The sequence below is a fragment of the Motacilla alba genome, chromosome 3, assembly GCF_015832195.1.
Source record: "Motacilla alba alba isolate MOTALB_02 chromosome 3, Motacilla_alba_V1.0_pri, whole genome shotgun sequence".
Taxonomy (NCBI): domain Eukaryota; kingdom Metazoa; phylum Chordata; class Aves; order Passeriformes; family Motacillidae; genus Motacilla; species Motacilla alba.
The window spans coordinates 2578146-2596459 of record NC_052018.1 but is presented as its reverse complement, the minus strand read 5'-3'; the positions used below and the strand labels follow the sequence as shown (position 1 = coordinate 2596459).

The window sequence follows — 18314 nt, the reverse complement described above, 5'->3', positions numbered from 1 at the left end:
ACTTCTGATTTCCCTGGAAAAGGCACGTTGCCAGTCCCCTGATCCGTGCTGAGAAGCCTGGCAGCAAACACGCTGGGAGCTTGGGGTGGATCTGAGAGGGGCTGTCACATCTCATCTGTGAGACAGGAGATGGAAAAGTCAGGAGGGGGATCACGAGCACCCCTGAGGTCTCCTCTCCTTGCCAAGCCATCAGCACCAGGTCACGGCACGGGAGGAAACCCAGCAACTTCCATCCTGGAGCCGCGGAAATGCACAGCAGAGAGGCAGAGAAGAGCAGAGTGCTGGAAATCCAAGGGCTGTGATCCCAGGGGATTATTGGAAATACCTCCTTTCTGCTCACTAAGTGAGGCAGAGCTTATCTTTCCACACTTTGCTCTTTGGCTGACAGCCCGGCTGCTTTAATTACCAGAGGCTTTCGTCAGTGCAAATCCTCCGTATTGTTGTGCAATTACTTCTTCAGCAGGTTCCTCCTGGAGATCTGTCAGACAGGATTTCCACCACAGCAGGAAAACAAAACACCTGACGGAGCAGGTGCCGTTATTTGTAAATTTGTTCACATGGGTGCATCTCATTCTTTGGAATACATCACACCCAAGGATGCTCCGAGATGTTTCCAGCATTTAAAAGCTGCTCTGACCCATCCCACAAGAGCTCCGGTGCAAACATTCGTACCTGAGGGCATCCAAATGAACATCACAGCCCAACAAAGGGAGGAGGGAATTGGAGTCAGACTATAACTCACTGAGCAGCTACTAAAAAGCCTGGAATATAGACTCTGATACAAGCAGAGCCAAGAAGCCATCAAGTTTGCAGGCAGGTTATTGTTCTGATGGGAAGAGGACAGTGGATTTATTAATGTTTATGTGGCTGGGAGCAGCAACCATAAAGCACTCAGGCACATAAACTCACTCCTGGCTTCCAGGTTGATTCCAGACCCGGAGCCTTCCGGGGACTTCTGAGATGAGAAGGCTGAGATCTCACTGGGGAAGCTCTGGGTGAAATGCAGACAGCTTTGCTGCCAGCATGCCTGCCCTCAAATCCATCATGGAGGGATGAGAGCTCCTTTATGGAATGTCAGAAGAAAAGAACTGTCCCAGTAGCCACACCACGATCCCCAAATTGGCATTTTATCCCTCGTTGTTGCTGTTGTTCCAGGAGCACAACTCACTGAGAACTGCAATTTCCATCAGCTCCAACAGCAGGGGACAGGGCTGGGATGTCCTCCTGAATGTGGCCAAATAAAGGGGGAGGCATCTTCCCCAGACACCCAATTTTCCCTCCAGGTGGCAGAGCCAATCTGGATACGAGGTCTAGACAGGTTTCTACAGAATTTCCCTTTGCTCATAAACTTCAATTTCTGGATCCTCATTGCTGGAAATCTTGGCTAAATCCTGCTTTACCCGCTCCATGTCTCACACCAGCCCATCATTCTTCCACCCAGAGGAGCAGAGAACTCAAGCCATGGGCAATGCCATGTCCTTCAAAGCCTGATTTATCCCAAGGCTTGCTTCAACGAAATCCAAGAGGAAAAAATGCTTCCACCAAGAGGCAGTTCATAATTACTGCCAAACACATGGCTGGGATGAATCCAGACTCCCAGAACCACCTCCCACAAGCCAGGATGGGTCGGGAATTAAGGACCAGCATGTGTTAGAAATTACAGAGATCACATATTCAAAACAATTCCTTTTATAAATCTCCAATAAAACCAACCTAATTAATATCAGTGGTTTGTAACCGATTTGTGTTGTCACCTGCATTCAGAGCAAGAGGAAAATGAGCCCTGTTGGAAAGAATGATCCAGTTTATGGCTGTCCTGAAGCTTTTCTTATTCCCTCTTAGCTGTCTGCTGTCACAGGCCAAGATGGGGCTGTCCCTTGTCACAGAGATAAGCCAGGCTCCCACAAGCCAGGCTCTGGGCAGCTCAGAGATCAAAGCCATGATCAGGCTGGAAATGGAACTTCCCTGCCCCGAATGCTTTCAGTGCGGAGAACAAAACCCATTTCTCTTCCCTCCACGAAGCTCAAACTCCTCAGAGTTCAGTTCAAATGAGCATTCAGGAAGCAGAAGACTTTGCTGAACTTTTTGGATCCGAAAGTGTGACCTGGGAAGACAGAAGCTTCAGATTTCCCATCTTTCTGCGGTTAGAAAATCTGGGAATAGGTGAAAACAGCTTTTCTGGGAACATATATGGATACATACCAGTGGATGTTTCAGTGACCAGGTGTGGCTTTCTCTGTGCCTCAGTTTCCCTCTAGTGCCCTTAGCTCCTTGCTGATGGTCCTTTGGCCAATTTCAGGAGAAGGAAAAAAATCCTCACTTTTTTTTTTTTTTTTTTACAGGACTAACACAGATTTTCATTAATTAACTAAAAGCCTTAAATAAATGGAAGTGGCTGATTTTCTCATAGGCTCTGAGATGACATTTCCTCACTGTCACTGGGAGAAAAAGCTCCTTTCTGGACTCTTGGAATGAAACAAATGATTCTAGGGATTCTGGAGAGAGGACAAGGGGAAAACAAACTGCAGCCCTTGAGCTGCTCCATCACCTGCTCCCAATGGCTTTTCACAGGAGATGAACCTTTTCCAGAAGTCCAGGAAAAGCCAGGTGCTGCTTTTTGGAGAGGGGAGCGCTCCATATGCCCAGCAGGGCAGGGAGACCCATCAGGCTTTATCACCAACCTGTTTGATTTCATGAAAATGGGAAAAAAAAACATCCATGGGTTTGGTAAGAGAGCAGCATCTGCTTCCTCACCAGACACAGGGGAGGGAAGGAGAAGAAACTGTGGGGAAAAGGGGTAGGAGAGTGTCCAGGGGGTGGCTGCTGCTGCCAGCCCACCCCAAACCTTGGGAGTAAATCATCACCTTCTCCTTGAGAGCTGCAATGTCTTTGCTGATCGATCCACAGAGCTTGGGGAGGCAGCTGAGAGCTCACCAGACACTCAGCAACAAGCAGTGATTAAAACCTCTCTCCTGCTTCCCTAACCTCATATCCAAGAGGCACCTCCCTCTTTGTAACCTCCTCATGTCCCTCACAGCTGCCTCTTTGATGCCCCAATGTCCCGCGAGGTCCCTCCTGTTCCAGCAAACACAGATTTTCTTTTTTCCTCTCTATTAATTACCCAAATTCCTGACCTCAGTGAGTCCTGCTCTCATGTGCCAGGGGATCCATCCGTGTCCTGTGGCACAACATCAACTTACGGCCACTCTGGGAGACGAGGCTGTCTTCACAAATAAGGCAGCCTGTGCAGAATGCACAATCAAATGGCTTTGCACAGCAGAACTGCTCCACCAGGACAGATAAAAGCCTGGGAAGAAAGGAAATGCAGATACCCAGGCTCTGGGACTTTATGGGAAGTGGATGTCAACACTCAGTTCCATCATAACAAAGTCACAGAGGATGAAAAGTAGGTGAAAACAAAGGGAAGGAAGAGAGAAAACGCACCCACACACTCCATTCTCCCCACACTTGTCCCAGTGCACGGAAGAATTTGGGGACATTTGGTATTCTGTTGGCATTTAAACAGGTCACAATACAAACCCTAAAAGTAGCAGGAATGTAGCCCTGGAAAACCAGTGTGGGTTTTGCTGCTGCCCTGCCCCTGGTGTTGCTTTTGTCCCCCAGCAGTTGTGACAGAGCTGCTCCAAACAGGGAGCGTTTGAGATGCACAGGCAGCTTTTGTGGTGATGGTTAATGGCTTCAGCACAGGGACTGGCCCCGTGACACCTTCACATGTGACAAAACCCACCCAGTTATGTCCCCAGCAGCATGCAAGGATGCTTCCTTCCCTTCATTCTCCTCTCCAACCACGCTTCCTTCTGGTCACCAACCCCATTAGCTGCATCCTGAGCCAAGGGGATTCGGAGAGCTGGGGCTCCAGGAAGGTTTTATCCATGGAAAAGCCATCCCAAACCAGCACGTGGCACGGGGGGAGAATGAAGGGATGGGTCTAGGCAGGAGCAGAGAGGAGTGTGAGTGTGCTGGAGTTAATATTCCGAGTGCACGTTCCGAGGAGTCGGCACTGCTTGTTCCATTATCATCCCGCGGTCACGCATCGCTGCGCCTTTGCTCGGGCTCCGCAGTGACAAGCATCTGGATTTGAGGATTCCCAGGTAAACTAAGCGGCAAATTTGTTCCTTCCTCTGCTGCTACACGACAGAAAAAAACATACATGGAGATGGCAAAACTCGCAGGGATTTCAGAACTCGGCTGCCTCCCCGGCAGCAACCGGCTCCGCGGGCAGCAGGTGGTGCTGCAAACCTGACAGCAGCACCCAGGCACTCCTGTGGAACATCTCCCTGCCCTCTGAAACTGCTCCCGTGGAGGAACTGAGCTCACAAACCTGGGATACACTGCTGGCAACGCTGGTGCACTGAATACAGACTGTTCAACCCGGGGATGGGGCAAATCTCCTGTGGGAAGTGACTCGGTGCTAAGAAACAGGGATTTTCTCAGCTGGTTTTGTGTGAATTCTTCCTTCTGGAAGTAAACCAGGAGCTCCCCATTCCCATATGCAATCAAAGTAAAGTTGGGTTTTTCCTGATTTGGAACACAAGAGCTGCGAGTCAAAGTAAAGCAGGGAAAAGCAGGATAAAGCTGGGACTCACCAAAGTTTCTGCAGGTGAGTTGGCCCAGAAAAGCACAAGTCCCATCAGCAAGGAAGAGTTTGGTAAATGCTCAATTACCAAGCTGAACCAGACCCTGAGCTGGCATTTAGGCAAAGCTCCCACCAAGGAAAAGGGTTGACTGAAATGCTGGTGTTGATCAGCATGGAGGTTCAAGTCTCTTTTTTAACTCACGGTCAGCGTGATGATCTCACTCGGGATCACGCACACCCCTGCAGTTTATCTCAAGTTGCTGGTTAGTTTGGTGCTGCTCTTATCAGAAAACCAAGCTTGAGGATGCAGCTGCCTGCTGAAGGACAAGCAGAGAAGCTCATTGTGCCACCACGGCCACCAGCCTGTCCAGGTTCTGTCCTCCTCCTCCTCCTCTTAGCCAGAAGCATCGCCTACAGATCCTGCCGTGCTCCTTAAAATGGAGATATGAAAAACCCTTGGAGTCCTTCTGCTGGAAAGGACGTGCCAACCTCAGGCATTTGAGCTTCAGAGCCAGCTCAGCACAGCACGTTTACAGAGCCCAAAGAGAAGGGAAAGTCAGGACAGCATTCCCTGGCCAGCCTGCTCCTGATTAATAAATGCCATGCCAAGGGACCCGTGCGCAGCCAAACAGGTCTGCAGAGCCGGCGGCTTCCGGATGAGCCCTTTTCCACAGCTGATTCCTTTTCAAACAAGCAGCTAAATGGAATGAGCCCTCTCAGCCAGCCACCAGGCCAGCAGCAAAGGATGTTACACCACTGGAAGTGGCTGCAGGGATCAAAGGCAGCGACTTATTCTGGAACAAAGCTGGAGGAAGGGATTAGTCACTGCTGGCAGCCACAGGAGCTGGCACTGAACCCAGCCTAAGTGCTCAGAGATGCCTCCAGCACTCCCAGCCCACCTCAGCCCCGAGCAGGAGGAGAAACCAAACTGCTGCAGGGCTTTTCCAGCCACTGAGGGCCCTCACAAACCCAGCAGAGGGAGAGGAGCTGGAAGTTCTGGCTGTCACATCTTAGAATGTTGAGCAGAGGTTGTGAAAATATTGCTTTGGGCTAAATAAGGTTTAACCCCAAATCACAGAATCCCAGAATGGTTTGGGTGGGAAAGGACCTTAAAGCTCACCCAGTCCCACCCCCTGTCATGGGCAGGGACCCTTTCCACTAGCCCAGGCTTCCAAACCCCCTCCAACCTGGCCTGGAACGTTTCCAGGGATCCAGGGGCAGCCACAGCTCCTCTGGGCAACAAAGAATTTCAGCAGTGGCTGTGGTGTGGTTGCTGGAGCTGGAATTGTCACCCTCCTGTCCTGGGGAGTTCTCCTCTCTAGGCAGTGCTAGAGATACAAACACTTGGGGAAAAGTCAGTTTTGGAGCTTGCACAACCAAGATTTCTCCTTCTCAGCCTTTGGGTTTTGCTGCAATACCGATTACCGTGAGATGGGAAGAGTTTTTACAGCTTTAAATGTGAGGGTAAAGTGCCTACATCTGTTCCAGGGGCAGCCCTGAGTGACTACAAACTACTTCACATTACATTGGATTTCCACCTACTCACTTCAGGCTGGGGACAGGGACAGAATATTTGATCAGACTTCTGTGCAGCTTAGGAATCTTCCTGATGTTTTAGTAAATTATGCCATCTATATTTAAGTCAAAGTTTTCTTTAAAAAATCAAATATATTCCGTAGCCCTGTTTATCTCGTTATCCATGAAAGATTCAAAGTTCCAATGCAGCTTTGAGCTCGGCTCTTGATTAATTCCCAGCCCACCAGGGAAAAGAAATCTGCTTGGGAGGACAAGCCCCAAATCACAGCCAAGCAGCGCAGTTTGCAAATGACGTTTCAAGGAACACATCAATAAAAAAGGTCAACACATGGAGGAAGGAGAAGTCCAAGTCTCCTTTGGGGAATTCTGCTAGCCCAGAGCCACACATCTCTTGCCACCAGAAGGCCCTGGTGAGGTTTAGGACTCTATTTTGCTTCCAAAGCTCTTTAATGTGCTACAGACATTGCTTTGTCTCATCAGCTTGTAATTTACATTAAATGGAAAAATGGTTTGGGTTGGAAATTACCTGAAAGATGATCCCATGCCAACCCCTGCCATGGGCAGGGACACCTTCCACTATCCCAGGATGCTCCAAGCCCTGTCCAACCCAGCCTTGGACACTTCCAGGGATGCAGGGGCAGCCACAGCTTCTCTGGAAATTCAATTCCAGAGTCTCACCACCCTCACAGCCAACAATTCCTTCCCAGTCTCCCATCTATCCCTGCCCTCTGGTACTGGGAAGCCATTCCCTGTGTCCTGTCCCTCCATCCCCTATCCCAAGTCCCTCTCCAGCTCTCCTGGAGCCCCTTTAGGCTCTGAGCTCTCCCTGGATGCTTCTCTTCTCCAGCTGAACACCCTCAGCTCTCCCAGCCTGGCTCCTCAGAGCAGCTCCATGGCCTCCTCTGGCCTCACCGGAACAGATCCACACCTTTCTGATGCTGGGTTTTCTTCAGTGACCTTCTGGCTGCAGGTGCTTTGATCCTGGATCATGCTGGCACACGTGTGCTGCTGCTGTGCTGCTCCTCAGAGTCAGGTGGTGCCTGGACCCACTTCAATCACAGCCCAAAGCCATCTTCATCCCCTTCTCTTCTCCCCTCAGGTTCCCCCACAAAGCTCTGTGCTTTGGGACCTGAACACAGAGCAACTCCTTGCATCCCAGAGTCACTGGGAACGTGTTTGTTACACAGAGATGCAGCACCACTGGCAGATCTGAGAGAATTGGATATTCCCCATCAAAGGAGCTTTTTCCCCTCGTAAGGAAATCAGAATCACAGCTCCTCACTTTCTTCTGACACTGGCTTGTGTCTCCTGCCAATCCCACGTCCCCAGCTGCCTCTTCCCCTGGCCAGCACATCCCACACCTCGGCCAGCAAGGCTCAGACAGAGCCTCACCTGTGCTCCCAGTGTTCTTGTCACCCTTTTCCAGAGCAGACCTTAGGATTCCTCACTGTCTGATGAAGTTTTCCATCACTGCCACACCAAACCATCCTTGTAGATGAATGGCACAAGCTCCCAACAGGATTAAACACCCAGTCTGGAGATGGGCTCAGCAACAGGGGGATGGAAGCCTGGAGGCTGCTCAGGGTTAACCCTCCTGTGAGAAATCCCAGATTTGGGCTCTTTTAAAAACTGGGATTTAGAAAAACGGGAAGAAAGCAGAGCTATTATCAGACCAACACGCCCCTTCAGAAAGGACCTGGCAGAAGCTCCCTGTGATCCAGCCGCTCCACAGAGTCACCATCCACCTCCCCAAAGCAGGCACACGACAATTCCCTCCTCTGGAACCACAGGGTTCCCAATGTTCCCAACGGCACATCCCCTCCCAGCGCGTGGCTCGAAGGTGACACAAAGCAACTCGTGTGTGTCGAGTCCCCAAAAACCCAGCAGGGCTCCAGCACAACAGATGTGCAGATGAGAGCCAGGTACAAAAAGCCATTATCTTCCATCAACACAAATGCATTTTTCTGTCACAAATAACACCCATTAGCAGCTCCAAGGAGAACAATCCCCGCTCCGAGGGAGGACGCGGTTTTTCGGCAGACACAATGCAAAGATTTTGTAGAATTTGCAGGTTCAAAAGCACTAATGTGAAAGATTATTTCACAATTAACGGAGCAATTTTCTCTCCTCATTGTTCCCGGACCATAAGGGTTTTTAAATGTGAGCAGAAGGATTTATTCATCACAATAATAATAAAAGGAAATATTAAATCAATGAATCTCTTTGCATGCAGCATAAAGCTCGCATTGCTATTAAGCTCAGTAGCATCCTGTCACATAAACCACACGCAGTTTGTGTATTTAAGCACCATCTCCCTCTTTTATTTTTCCCTTCCCTAATTTGTAAGGCATTATCCTTCCATTTGTCCTCTAAACACAACCAGATTCAGAGCACTCAGTTCTTGTTAGCAGCTCTCTGCCCTTGCTCTCCTTATGAGGGGAGATTTAGATTTAATTTTGATTTTTAACAACGGCCAGTGAAGAAGGTTATGCTGGGATGACAAGGAAGACCTCAAATAAATAAAAATTTGGGGTAGAATTCAGTCCTTACAAGTCAATGCCCAAGGGAGTACATTTTCATCGGTCTGAAAATGAATGTTGGCTTTTGAAGGTGCCACTTCTTCAATCTGGCTGGGGGAAGAAAAAATCAACCCAAACATATGCAAAAGTCAGCTACAACCTCGGGAGCATGGAAGCTCTCCCAGTCACATCAGCCTTGGCCTGTAATTCCTTCTCTGCCATCCCTTGTAATATAAAGTGAGAATTGAGTTTTGAAGTCTTTGCAGTCGACACTAATTCAGTGGGTCCCTCTTTTGTTTTAATAAAAAATTCATCTGGCAAAGTGCAGAAACAGTTACTACTTAGGAATTTATAAGGTGTCAACCGTCCTCACAGGGAGGCACTTAAAGAGCCTAAGCAAAGATTTCCAACGAGCAACAATCTTTAGCTTTAGGCATCAGAATTCACATTAGGCTCTTCAAGAGCAATTCGCATTCTCTGAATACCTGGCACCTCTTTTTTTTTCTCCACTGATAAAAGTGTCCAAAAGAGGTACAGACACCTTCAGCCATCCCCCAGGACTGAAGCTGAGCTGACACAGACGACTCCAACATGCAAACCCCAGCACGAACAAGCCCACTGTAGCTACATCTGTCTTACCATGATTGGGACGCCAATGTCCGGCCACAAGAGATCCTCGGAGGGAAGCTTGGGAGAGTTCCACACCACCACAACTTTATTTAAGTAGGGGAGACCATTGAGCCTTTCTAGGGAGTTCATCAACACTTCCTCCCGCTCGTAAGTCAACATCACCACCGTGAACTGCTCCCGCGGGACGTTGCCACCCAAAGCAGCCTGGAACTCCTTCCCAGAGCCACCTGCTCCTCCACCAATTGGTCGAAATCCAGTCCCAGACCCCAAAAATTTTGCTTCTGATGGTAAAACAGGGTCAAAGGGAGTGTAGGGGAAGAGGTGGAAAGGCCCCGGGGCAGAATTCCAATTCCTGTAGATATCCATCGCGGTGAGGGTGAAATTGCGGAGATATTTGGGAGAGGCGTAGGGTGGTTCTGTTTCCACAGGCCCCAAGTCCAGGTCACCATTGTCTGCCATATTGGGGTCTGTGCCAGCAGCTTTGCCAGACCGGTGGGGGATCTCCACGGCGGGCTCTTCTCGGATGGGAGCAGCCGGGATTTGGATTCGAGTCCTTATGATAGCTAAGACTGTGCTGAAGACGTTGTCGGAGGTGGAGAAGTAGGTCTCCCACAAGAAGCGGCCCTGCCTCCTCATGGCAAGGAGATCGTTGTCAGAAATGCTTCTCAGAAGAAAGTGCACTTCTGTGATACGTGGCTTTGGTATAATTAAGGCTGCCTCATTCCACCGGATCACATCGTTGTAGGGTAGCTGAACCTGCTCTCCGAGAACCACCGGGATGGCCCCGACTTCCAGAGCCTCAAACAGTCTCATGGTACACCCGGCGGAGATCACTAAATGGGTGTCCCCGGGGGTGATGATCAGTGCAAAAGTAGAAAGCTTCAGTAGCTCTAGTCTGTCGTCCCTCTCTCCACACAGAGCCCACTCAGTGGGCAGACTCGCCTTAGGCTGGTTCTTACACGTGAACTCCACCAGAACGAAGTCCAGCTTGCTGTCCTGAACAGCCTTCAAGGTGGTGATGATCCGGTCGTCGTAGTCGGCCGGGGCGTTGCCTTCGATCTCCTCTTCGAAAGAGCGAACCTCCTGCAAGCTGGAGCGGAGGGACTCGATCTTCTCCCCCTGGAAACTGAACAGGTACTTACGCTTGACCGGCACCTGGGGCGGGATCTCCAGGAAGTTGGGCTCGGACATGGCGTGGACCAGAGGTGACACCACGATGTCGAACCCCGGTCGATACTGGGCATCGTAAAAGGTGGACTGGGCGATCATGGCGCGCCCCGTGCTGATGTTGTAAATGAAGTTCTGAGTTTCCGATTTCCTCGAGAGATTGATGATGAGATGGTTGTGTCCATCAGTCCTCCAATATGGCAAAGAGTGCAACTGTTGCTCTAGTTCAGTAGGTTTTGGCATTACGGGCTCTTGCATTTCCCCCACTAAAATTATATACACGCAAGCAATATTTGCATTTTCAGTAACATAAACATTAGTTCTGACAGTCGCCTCAAAGGCCTGTTTAATTAAAGGGTCTAAGGAGCTACCAAAAGGGTAATCGTCACTGTTGTAGACGTAGACTGGAAAGCCAGACGTCAGCGGGCAGCGTGAGTAGTCAAAGCAGTTGTGCAGCCTGCAGTTCCTGTTGGATTTTGGCAGGGGGAAGGTGGCATCGTCCTTATCTGGCAGCAGCCGGATGGGCAAGGAGAGCTTGGGCTGGTTCTGAGCCATCAGCTCTTTGTAGGAATGCTCAGTCTGACTGATGACGTTCTTCAGCTGCAGCAGGTCCTGCTTGGCATTTTCAATGCTCTTCTTGCAGGCCTCGATCTTCAAGTTGAGCTTGGCGATCTCGCTGTTGAGCTCCTGCCGCTTGGCCTCGAGCTGGAGCAGCTCCTCGCTGACCGACTCGCGGATGCGGCACAGGTCCTGCACGTGCTTCACCTCGCACAGCTCGTTGCCGGTGCGGGGGCCGAAGATGCGCTTGCCGGCATCGTCCGCGTCGTCGATGGTGGTCAGGTAGTAGTGGGCAATGAGGGGGAAGAAAACGAGGATGACGAAGAGGGTGAAGCTAAGCCAGGTGAGCCGGATCCGACTGGACCACCTCAACACCCATGGCTGGCCTCCGTTCCCCACTCCCCCATTGCGCAACATCGTATAGCCAGTCATGAGTTCCAAAGTCGCCGCGCGCGCAATCACGTTGGATCAGTAGCCATAACCAAAAGAGTTTTTATAGCGAGTCTCTCGAAGGGAAATGTTATTGTGCCTGCTCAACAAGAAGCCAGTGGAAGGGGAATTTCATCTTCTTGCCGTGCCGGCGGCTCTTCCACGGTTGTTTTGCTGCAGGCGCAACTTCTGATCCCGTTAGACTCGATCATTGACCTTCTCGCCCACCCCCAGCCCACCCTTGGTCCGCGGGCAACCTTTGCTGGAAGTGTCACAGCGTTGTCATGGTGATTCAGAGTCACAACCGGCAGAAGAAAAACGCAGTGGGACCGAGCCAAACTCTACCGCCGCTGCCGACATCCTGCATTACCATCCAATGAATATGCAGAGGCAGCAGCCGTTGTGCAGACGGAGCCAGAAGGGACTCATAGCACTGTCAGTCTCTCTCATCGCTGCTGGGAGAGTGAAGCTCTGCCATTCCTACAAGAGAACAATCACACGGTCAGGCAACACAACCAAAATGACCCTGTAGTGACCTAAGACATGGTTAGATTTAAAAGCAATTGTCCTCTCTCAAAAGAACAGCCTCTGGGGTGTCACCTGAGAAGGCGGTGGGATCCATGAGATGTGGACACACAGCTTTCTCCAGGCACTCTGCTCCTCATCAGGGTTGTGCAGGGTTGCTCCAGACCACACAACCTCCTCAGCTCTGGATTTAAATCCCTGTTTTTCCCACCTGCAAGGCCCCCTCTCCTCACATCCAAACCAGAGGCTCTCCCTGCCCGCCCTGCTGTGATCCCGGGACGCAGCAGCGCTGGGAATTTGCGCCGCATAACTGAGTGTAATCGCCATTGTTCTGCTCTGGCGACTAGAGCCGATGAGGAATTTTTAGATGAAGTGTTTTGCTTTCATTTCCTGCTGGAAAATTTTGATTCATTGCATGAGAAAGTTTAAAGGGAACGTACTTGTGTTGGTTGCGATTAACTGGCTGGCTGCGTATGAGGGAATTTCTGGTCAACACTGGAAAAGTCTACACCGTACATCAAAGCAAAGATGCTGAAGTTAGGATCTGTTGGGAACCTCTTGGGAGAAATGGTTGCCTGGGAGGGTGGTGAGGCCCTGGCACAGGTTGCCCAGAGAAGCTGTGGCTGCCCCTGGATCCCTGCAAGTGTCCAAGGTCAGGCTGGACAGGGCTTGGAGCAACCTGGGATCATGGAAGGTGTCCCTACCTGTGGCAGGTGGAACTGATGAGTTTTAAGGTCCCTTCCCACCCAACCCATTCTGTGATTCTATGAAATTCAGCTCTGACTCAGCTGTAGGCCAAGAGATTTAAATCTAGGCCACATCAATATGCTGTCAACCAGAAAATCTCCCCTTTTATTGGCATCCTCCAAGGTACTGAAGTTTCTGGGATATTCTTTCATACACTGGACTTCCCACACCACTAATGAATATAGAGCTGGGCTTAGCACCAGCTCCTGCACAGCCTCAAGAGAAGCTCATTCATTTCCGTTTCAATTTTTAATTAGAAGAAAGTCATCCACGGTGGTGACGGTCATTTTTCACTAAATCTATTTAATGCCCTTCTCATCTACTCATCAAGAATTCCCAGAAAGAAGGTGAGGAAGCAAATCTCAGCTGAAAGAGAGATCTGGAAATGGGCCAAAGCAAAAAAAGTTCACCTTAAAGGAGCAGAGAGAAGCCAGGAGGAATTTTCAGTGTTGTACTCAAGCGCACATCAGAGAAAATACAGGGGAAATTTGATTTTTAACCATGAAAAATCATCATGAAGAGGGGAAATATGTGGGGTAATAAAGCACAATCCCCAGGGCTATTGTTACACAGCCATTTGTTGTCACTTACTTAACACCCCATGATTAAATGGGATTTCCATCCCCTCCCACCAACGTGACCCACAACCCAGTTGCACAGCAGAATGAACGCTTAAAACTAAGGCAGATTTCAAATTCATGACATTGGCAAACAGCAGTGGCGTAAATCTCGGAAAGCCAGGAGGATAAAGGGGCTAAAAAGTCAGCAAAAGGCTAAATCAGCTTTCTTGGATCTTGGCAGCACACTGCTGCAGGCAGATGGGAGGCTCCAGCCTCTGGGACTGCTCTGCCCAGCAGCAGGATTTTAGCAGGCACCAACATGCAACTGAAGGGAAAAAAAATAATAATAATTTTTTAAAAAACTTTATTATTTTCTTTCTTTCCCCCTCCCTTTTCAGGCCCTCTGCTGGAAGTGAAGCTCATGCTGGGGGTGTGTGTGTGTGTGCCAGTCCCTGCTATTTCAGGTCTCACGGGGGCTGCAAAGATCCTCCAGTTGTCACCAGTTTTCTGCAAACAGCTGGCCAGGAGATGAGCTGCCCTAATAATGCTTTTCCTGAGAGAAATGCCAAAGCACACACTCACATGGACACCACCAGAATCTAAAAATCAGCTTAACTTCAAGGGACACGTGGGGAAAACAAGCTTTGCTGGGGTTTCTTTGTTTGGGGTGCCATGGGGTAAGTGGGGTCAAACGCTGCAGGGTGTTGAGACAACACAGAAATGAGGGATCATAAATGTGGACACGTGGACACGTTGCTTTGGACTGGTCACAAAAAACTGCAGCCTCAAAGGTAAGAATGCATGAAGATCTTATTCCTTTGTGGTTATTTTGGCTATTTATAGCCCATAATTGGTAATTAAATGGCAAACTGGACTCCCTACAATGGCAGCTGGGGTCCTTGAAAAGCCAAATCCATCACCCCACACCTGATCCTCAGCAGCTGTTCTGCCACAGTGGCTCCTCTGCTCCTTCTCTTCCTTGACACAGAACAAAATTCATCCTCCTCACCTCAAAATATGGGTTGTGAATTAAAAATATCCGTATGCTCAGAAGTCTGAGGTTGTCAATGTGACTCCATTGCTCTCCTGGAAAACACCACAAGGGAAAGTCCAGAGCAGACTGAGGAGGGATTTAAAATGCACCACACGTGGCTTGGGATTAGCTAAAAGTATGGACTGTCAGTATGAAATATGTGCTGGTGATAAAATGAGCACTTTAGACACACTCCTGGACTCTTCTTCACTATTAAGACTTTATTCCTCATCAACTCAATCGAGCCTGAGGTTGTCACACGTTGCTATTAGGACTTAAAAAAAAAAAGACAAAGTAAAAACCCAATCTGTGGTTTTATCAAGAGAAACTTCAAGGCTATGTTTATCAGCCCTGGGGGAAAAGGCTGCTGATTTCCCATCGTTCCCAAAAAGAAATTTGGGAGGAGGAGAAGCAGGATAGCTGCTGGGCTTTCCAGCCAACTCATCCCTCTCACTCCCAAGTACTATTTAGTTCTTTAAACTCACGAAGCTCCACGCTGAAAACTCTTGTTGATGTTATAGCCAATGTTGCTGCCTGATGGAGCTGATGACACACACACACAGAAAGAGGCAGGAAGAGCTCTTAGGGGATCAGGAGATCAATAATTACCAGAGCCTCTTCCCAAATGCCAACCTGACTGAATTCTCAGGCATGACAGGTTTGCACGCGCCAGCTCCTTCTCCCGTGAAACTCAGCTGCTCAGAGCACACTGTCAAAGCCAGGGCTGCATTCCCAGCTTTCCTCAGCTCCACAGCAGGCACTCCCTGTGCCAGTGGAGTTATGGGAATACCTGAGGTTCTCCCCCTTTTTGCATTTCTAGAAATAACCCGGCTGGTCTGATCTGTGAGTGTTTGTGGAGCCATTACTCTGTAAATGTTCAAAGACTTGAGCACACCTACTCCTCCCTGCTTACACCTCCGTTACCCATCTTGCTATAAAATTAGGGAAATGCTGCTCCTTTCTCAGCATATTTGTGAACAGAGCCTGGAAAATTTAAACTTATGGTCCTTCAGAGCTCAGCAGAGCAATGCACAACTGTGAGGCAGAACATGGTGGCACAGACTGCACTGTGGGGAGGAAAACCCACAGGGATCCTTCTGCACCTGTTAAATCAGCTCCCAAACTCTCTGGGTGCATCCATACTCATCCTGACTCCCTTTCCTTAAGAAATGAGGGGTCTACAGTGTTATCATCCACAAAGTTCTGCTCTCCGTGGAGAACAAACCCACCTGTGCCACGCCAGCTCCCTCCTGGCAAACAGACAAGAACCTCAGGGAGTATGGAAGTGGTTCCCATGCTTTATCTGGGCTTGGAGAGACACCTTCTATTGCCAAGTCTCTCTTTCATCAGCATTAGGAATGAAATCAAAGAGAGAAAATAAAAATTCAGCATATTCTCCCCTTCAGAACAGGCTGTAATGGAAGAAAACAAACTCTAAACAACCTTTCAGCAATGATAACTTTCTATCTCCTAATGCTCTCAAAGGGAAGAATTACATCCCAAATCTCCCAATCACTTTGGGAACAGGAGCAGTTGAACAAGGAGAATAAATCTATCAGGCGTGTGCTTTAAGGTACAGTTGGTTGGGAGCAGATCCATCAAAGGAGCAGATGGAAAATTCACTCTGAAATTGCATGCAGCCGTTTTAGGGATCATCCTGAGGGATTTGTATCATCTCCAGAGCTCACAGGTACAGAGCCATTCTCCCAGGCTGAGATCAATGCTGTTATATGCACAGGTAAAAGGTCCTGTAATGTGGAAATTCCAGGGATAAATTGCATCCCTGGCTCCAGGGAGTTTTATCCAAACCAAGGAACATTCTGCACGTTTGCAGCCTCCACGCAAAGCCAAACCTGCTCCCAGCTCTGCTCCTCATCCACATGGGCATGTGTGGGATAAAGGGATCCTGGAAAAATGCTCCAAGAGCCCCTCCATGTGCTCATCCTGGAAAAGTGGGAAACCAGATGTGCTGAAGAAGGCAGAGGCTTTAAAAGTGACATTCGAGGAACTCTGAGTTTTCCACCCCGAGTTCTTGCGGAAGAAGGGTGCTCCCTCCTGTCACCACAAGTGATGTTCTCTGTCCTCGCAGCTGCAGAAAATGATGAGGGAAAAAGCAGGAAGGGCCAACAGATCAACGCCTGGCTCCGAGCAGGTGGAATTTTGGGGCTTTGGATCACGGATTGGTTTACACCACACCAGGTCTGGTGGCAACAGACAGGGTTTAGCTGTTTCAAAGGGAGAAAAGGATCATCCTGCAGGAGTTAGGAGGGCTCAAGGTTTAAATAGGATTTGAAGGGTGATATGAGGCCAACAGATATCCAAAATTCACTGGACAATGCCCAGGTTCAGAGACATCCCGAGGTCCCTTCCCACCTCAATGATTGTATGGCTCTGTGTCCAGGCTCCCAAGGGGAAGCAATTCAGAAATGTGAGGAGAAACCTGGAGTTAAGATGTCCTGGGCCTTCCCCAGGTCCAACACCGCCTCTCTCCAGCCCCCAGGGGAAATCAGGCACCCCAGGCTCCATCTCTCTCTCCACAATGCAAAGGTGACCTCAAACGCTTCAAGGCAGACAAGTGAAGAACTGAGCCTGGCTCTCAGCTTTGTGTTCTCATCCGGGCATTGGGACAAGGCCGTGCTCCAGGAGATGCTCAGTGTTGAGAAAACTCAGAAACCTCTCCCCCAGGGGCTCACAGGTACCTGAGCTCTGCCCTCTGCCAAAGGCTGTCCCCGCTCCTCGGCCGAGCTCAGCCGAGTGCTTCACAAGCACCCCTTTGTTCTGATGAAACCCTGGAGACAGAAAAACCACATCCTGGTTTTAGAGAGCAGGTAATGGAGGTGTGGAGAAACAACCTGCCCAAGGTCACTCGAGAAGCTGAGCCAGCTTGGGATTCACTCCACATCTCCTCATCCTGTCCGCAAGATCATCCATCTTCCCAGCCTGCCTTCTTCCAGTGGATTCCTTCTCCACTGCCTTTCTGCTTTTTGCATAATGCATTGTGAAATCTACTTTACATATAGAGCTTTTAGCTCTTAAATTTATTATTTAGTGTTGTTTTCTGGTAATAAACCAGTCACAGTGTTTTATTTATTCTTCCAGGCTGTACACAAGCACTTCTCTGCTCAAAGGAACATCCAGCTCAGGAGCAAATCCTTCCGTGTCCTGTGGGATTGGAGTGGCAGAAAATCCTGGATGGAAAGTTCACCCCTCTCCTCTCCAAACTCAGAGCAAGGGATCACAGGGCAGATTTTTCCAAGAAAGCTGGAAAATCCCTACAGCCACCGTGGCTGATGTTGAAGTGCTCACCACATTCCCGCTTACGAAGTGCTGGAGATATTTTGGGACGTGGGAAACAAACCAAGGATGCTCCAGGATGCAGTGGCACAAGCTTTGACTCGCTTCTAAAAGGGATAAATTGGGTGTGGGAGGAAGCAAAGGCTGCCTTTGCTTTTACCTTGAAGTAATTAATGAACAAGAACTCTCTTGAGGTTAAACCACAGCCAAGAGCCGGGCGCTCCTCGTCACATGAAAGAAGCATGAGGAGGTCAACTCCAGGCAGGAAGAGAGGGCTGGTTTCCCAAACACTGACTCCATGAGACAGCTCAAATCCTTGGTATTTTTTGTGGTTTCCAGCCCAAGATAGCTCAGGCACGTTATTTTCCCCAAGGCAAAACCACAAGGCTCTCTCACCTCCCTAAAACGCCCTCTTTGCTGCTCCCTCAGCAGGAAATAACCACGTGGCAGGTTCAGGCTCTTGCTCTCTGACAGAAGCTTCAGGTCATCATTAAGCACAAATTTAAAAGTTTCATTGTCCTGGGGAAGTCATAAGGAAAAGGAAATAGTGCTTGAAAAGCACAGAAACACAGAGAGAGTTTAACGGCATCTCACTCAGCAGGGTGGGTCTCTGTGGAAAATAATCCATCAGTGTGGGGTTTATGGAAAGTTTTCCTGCACACAGGGAATAAAGCAGCACTGGAGACTGAGCACCTGCACTGAGAGGCCTCTAACAAACA

General features: G+C 49.4%; 1 protein-coding gene across 9 annotated transcripts in view; it reads right to left on the bottom strand.

The window, feature by feature from the left end:
* Window positions 1–18314, bottom strand: part of EXTL3 (exostosin like glycosyltransferase 3) — a 133177-nt gene that overhangs the window by 13829 nt on the left and 101034 nt on the right. For all 9 annotated transcript variants that reach the window (XM_038131651.1, XM_038131656.1, XM_038131649.1 and 6 more), the window contains one exon: window positions 9292–11916. In XM_038131651.1, the coding sequence (XP_037987579.1) occupies window positions 9292–11439 (2148 nt within the window). In that variant the 5' untranslated portion in view covers window positions 11440–11916. The remainder of the gene's footprint in view (window positions 1–9291; window positions 11917–18314) is intronic.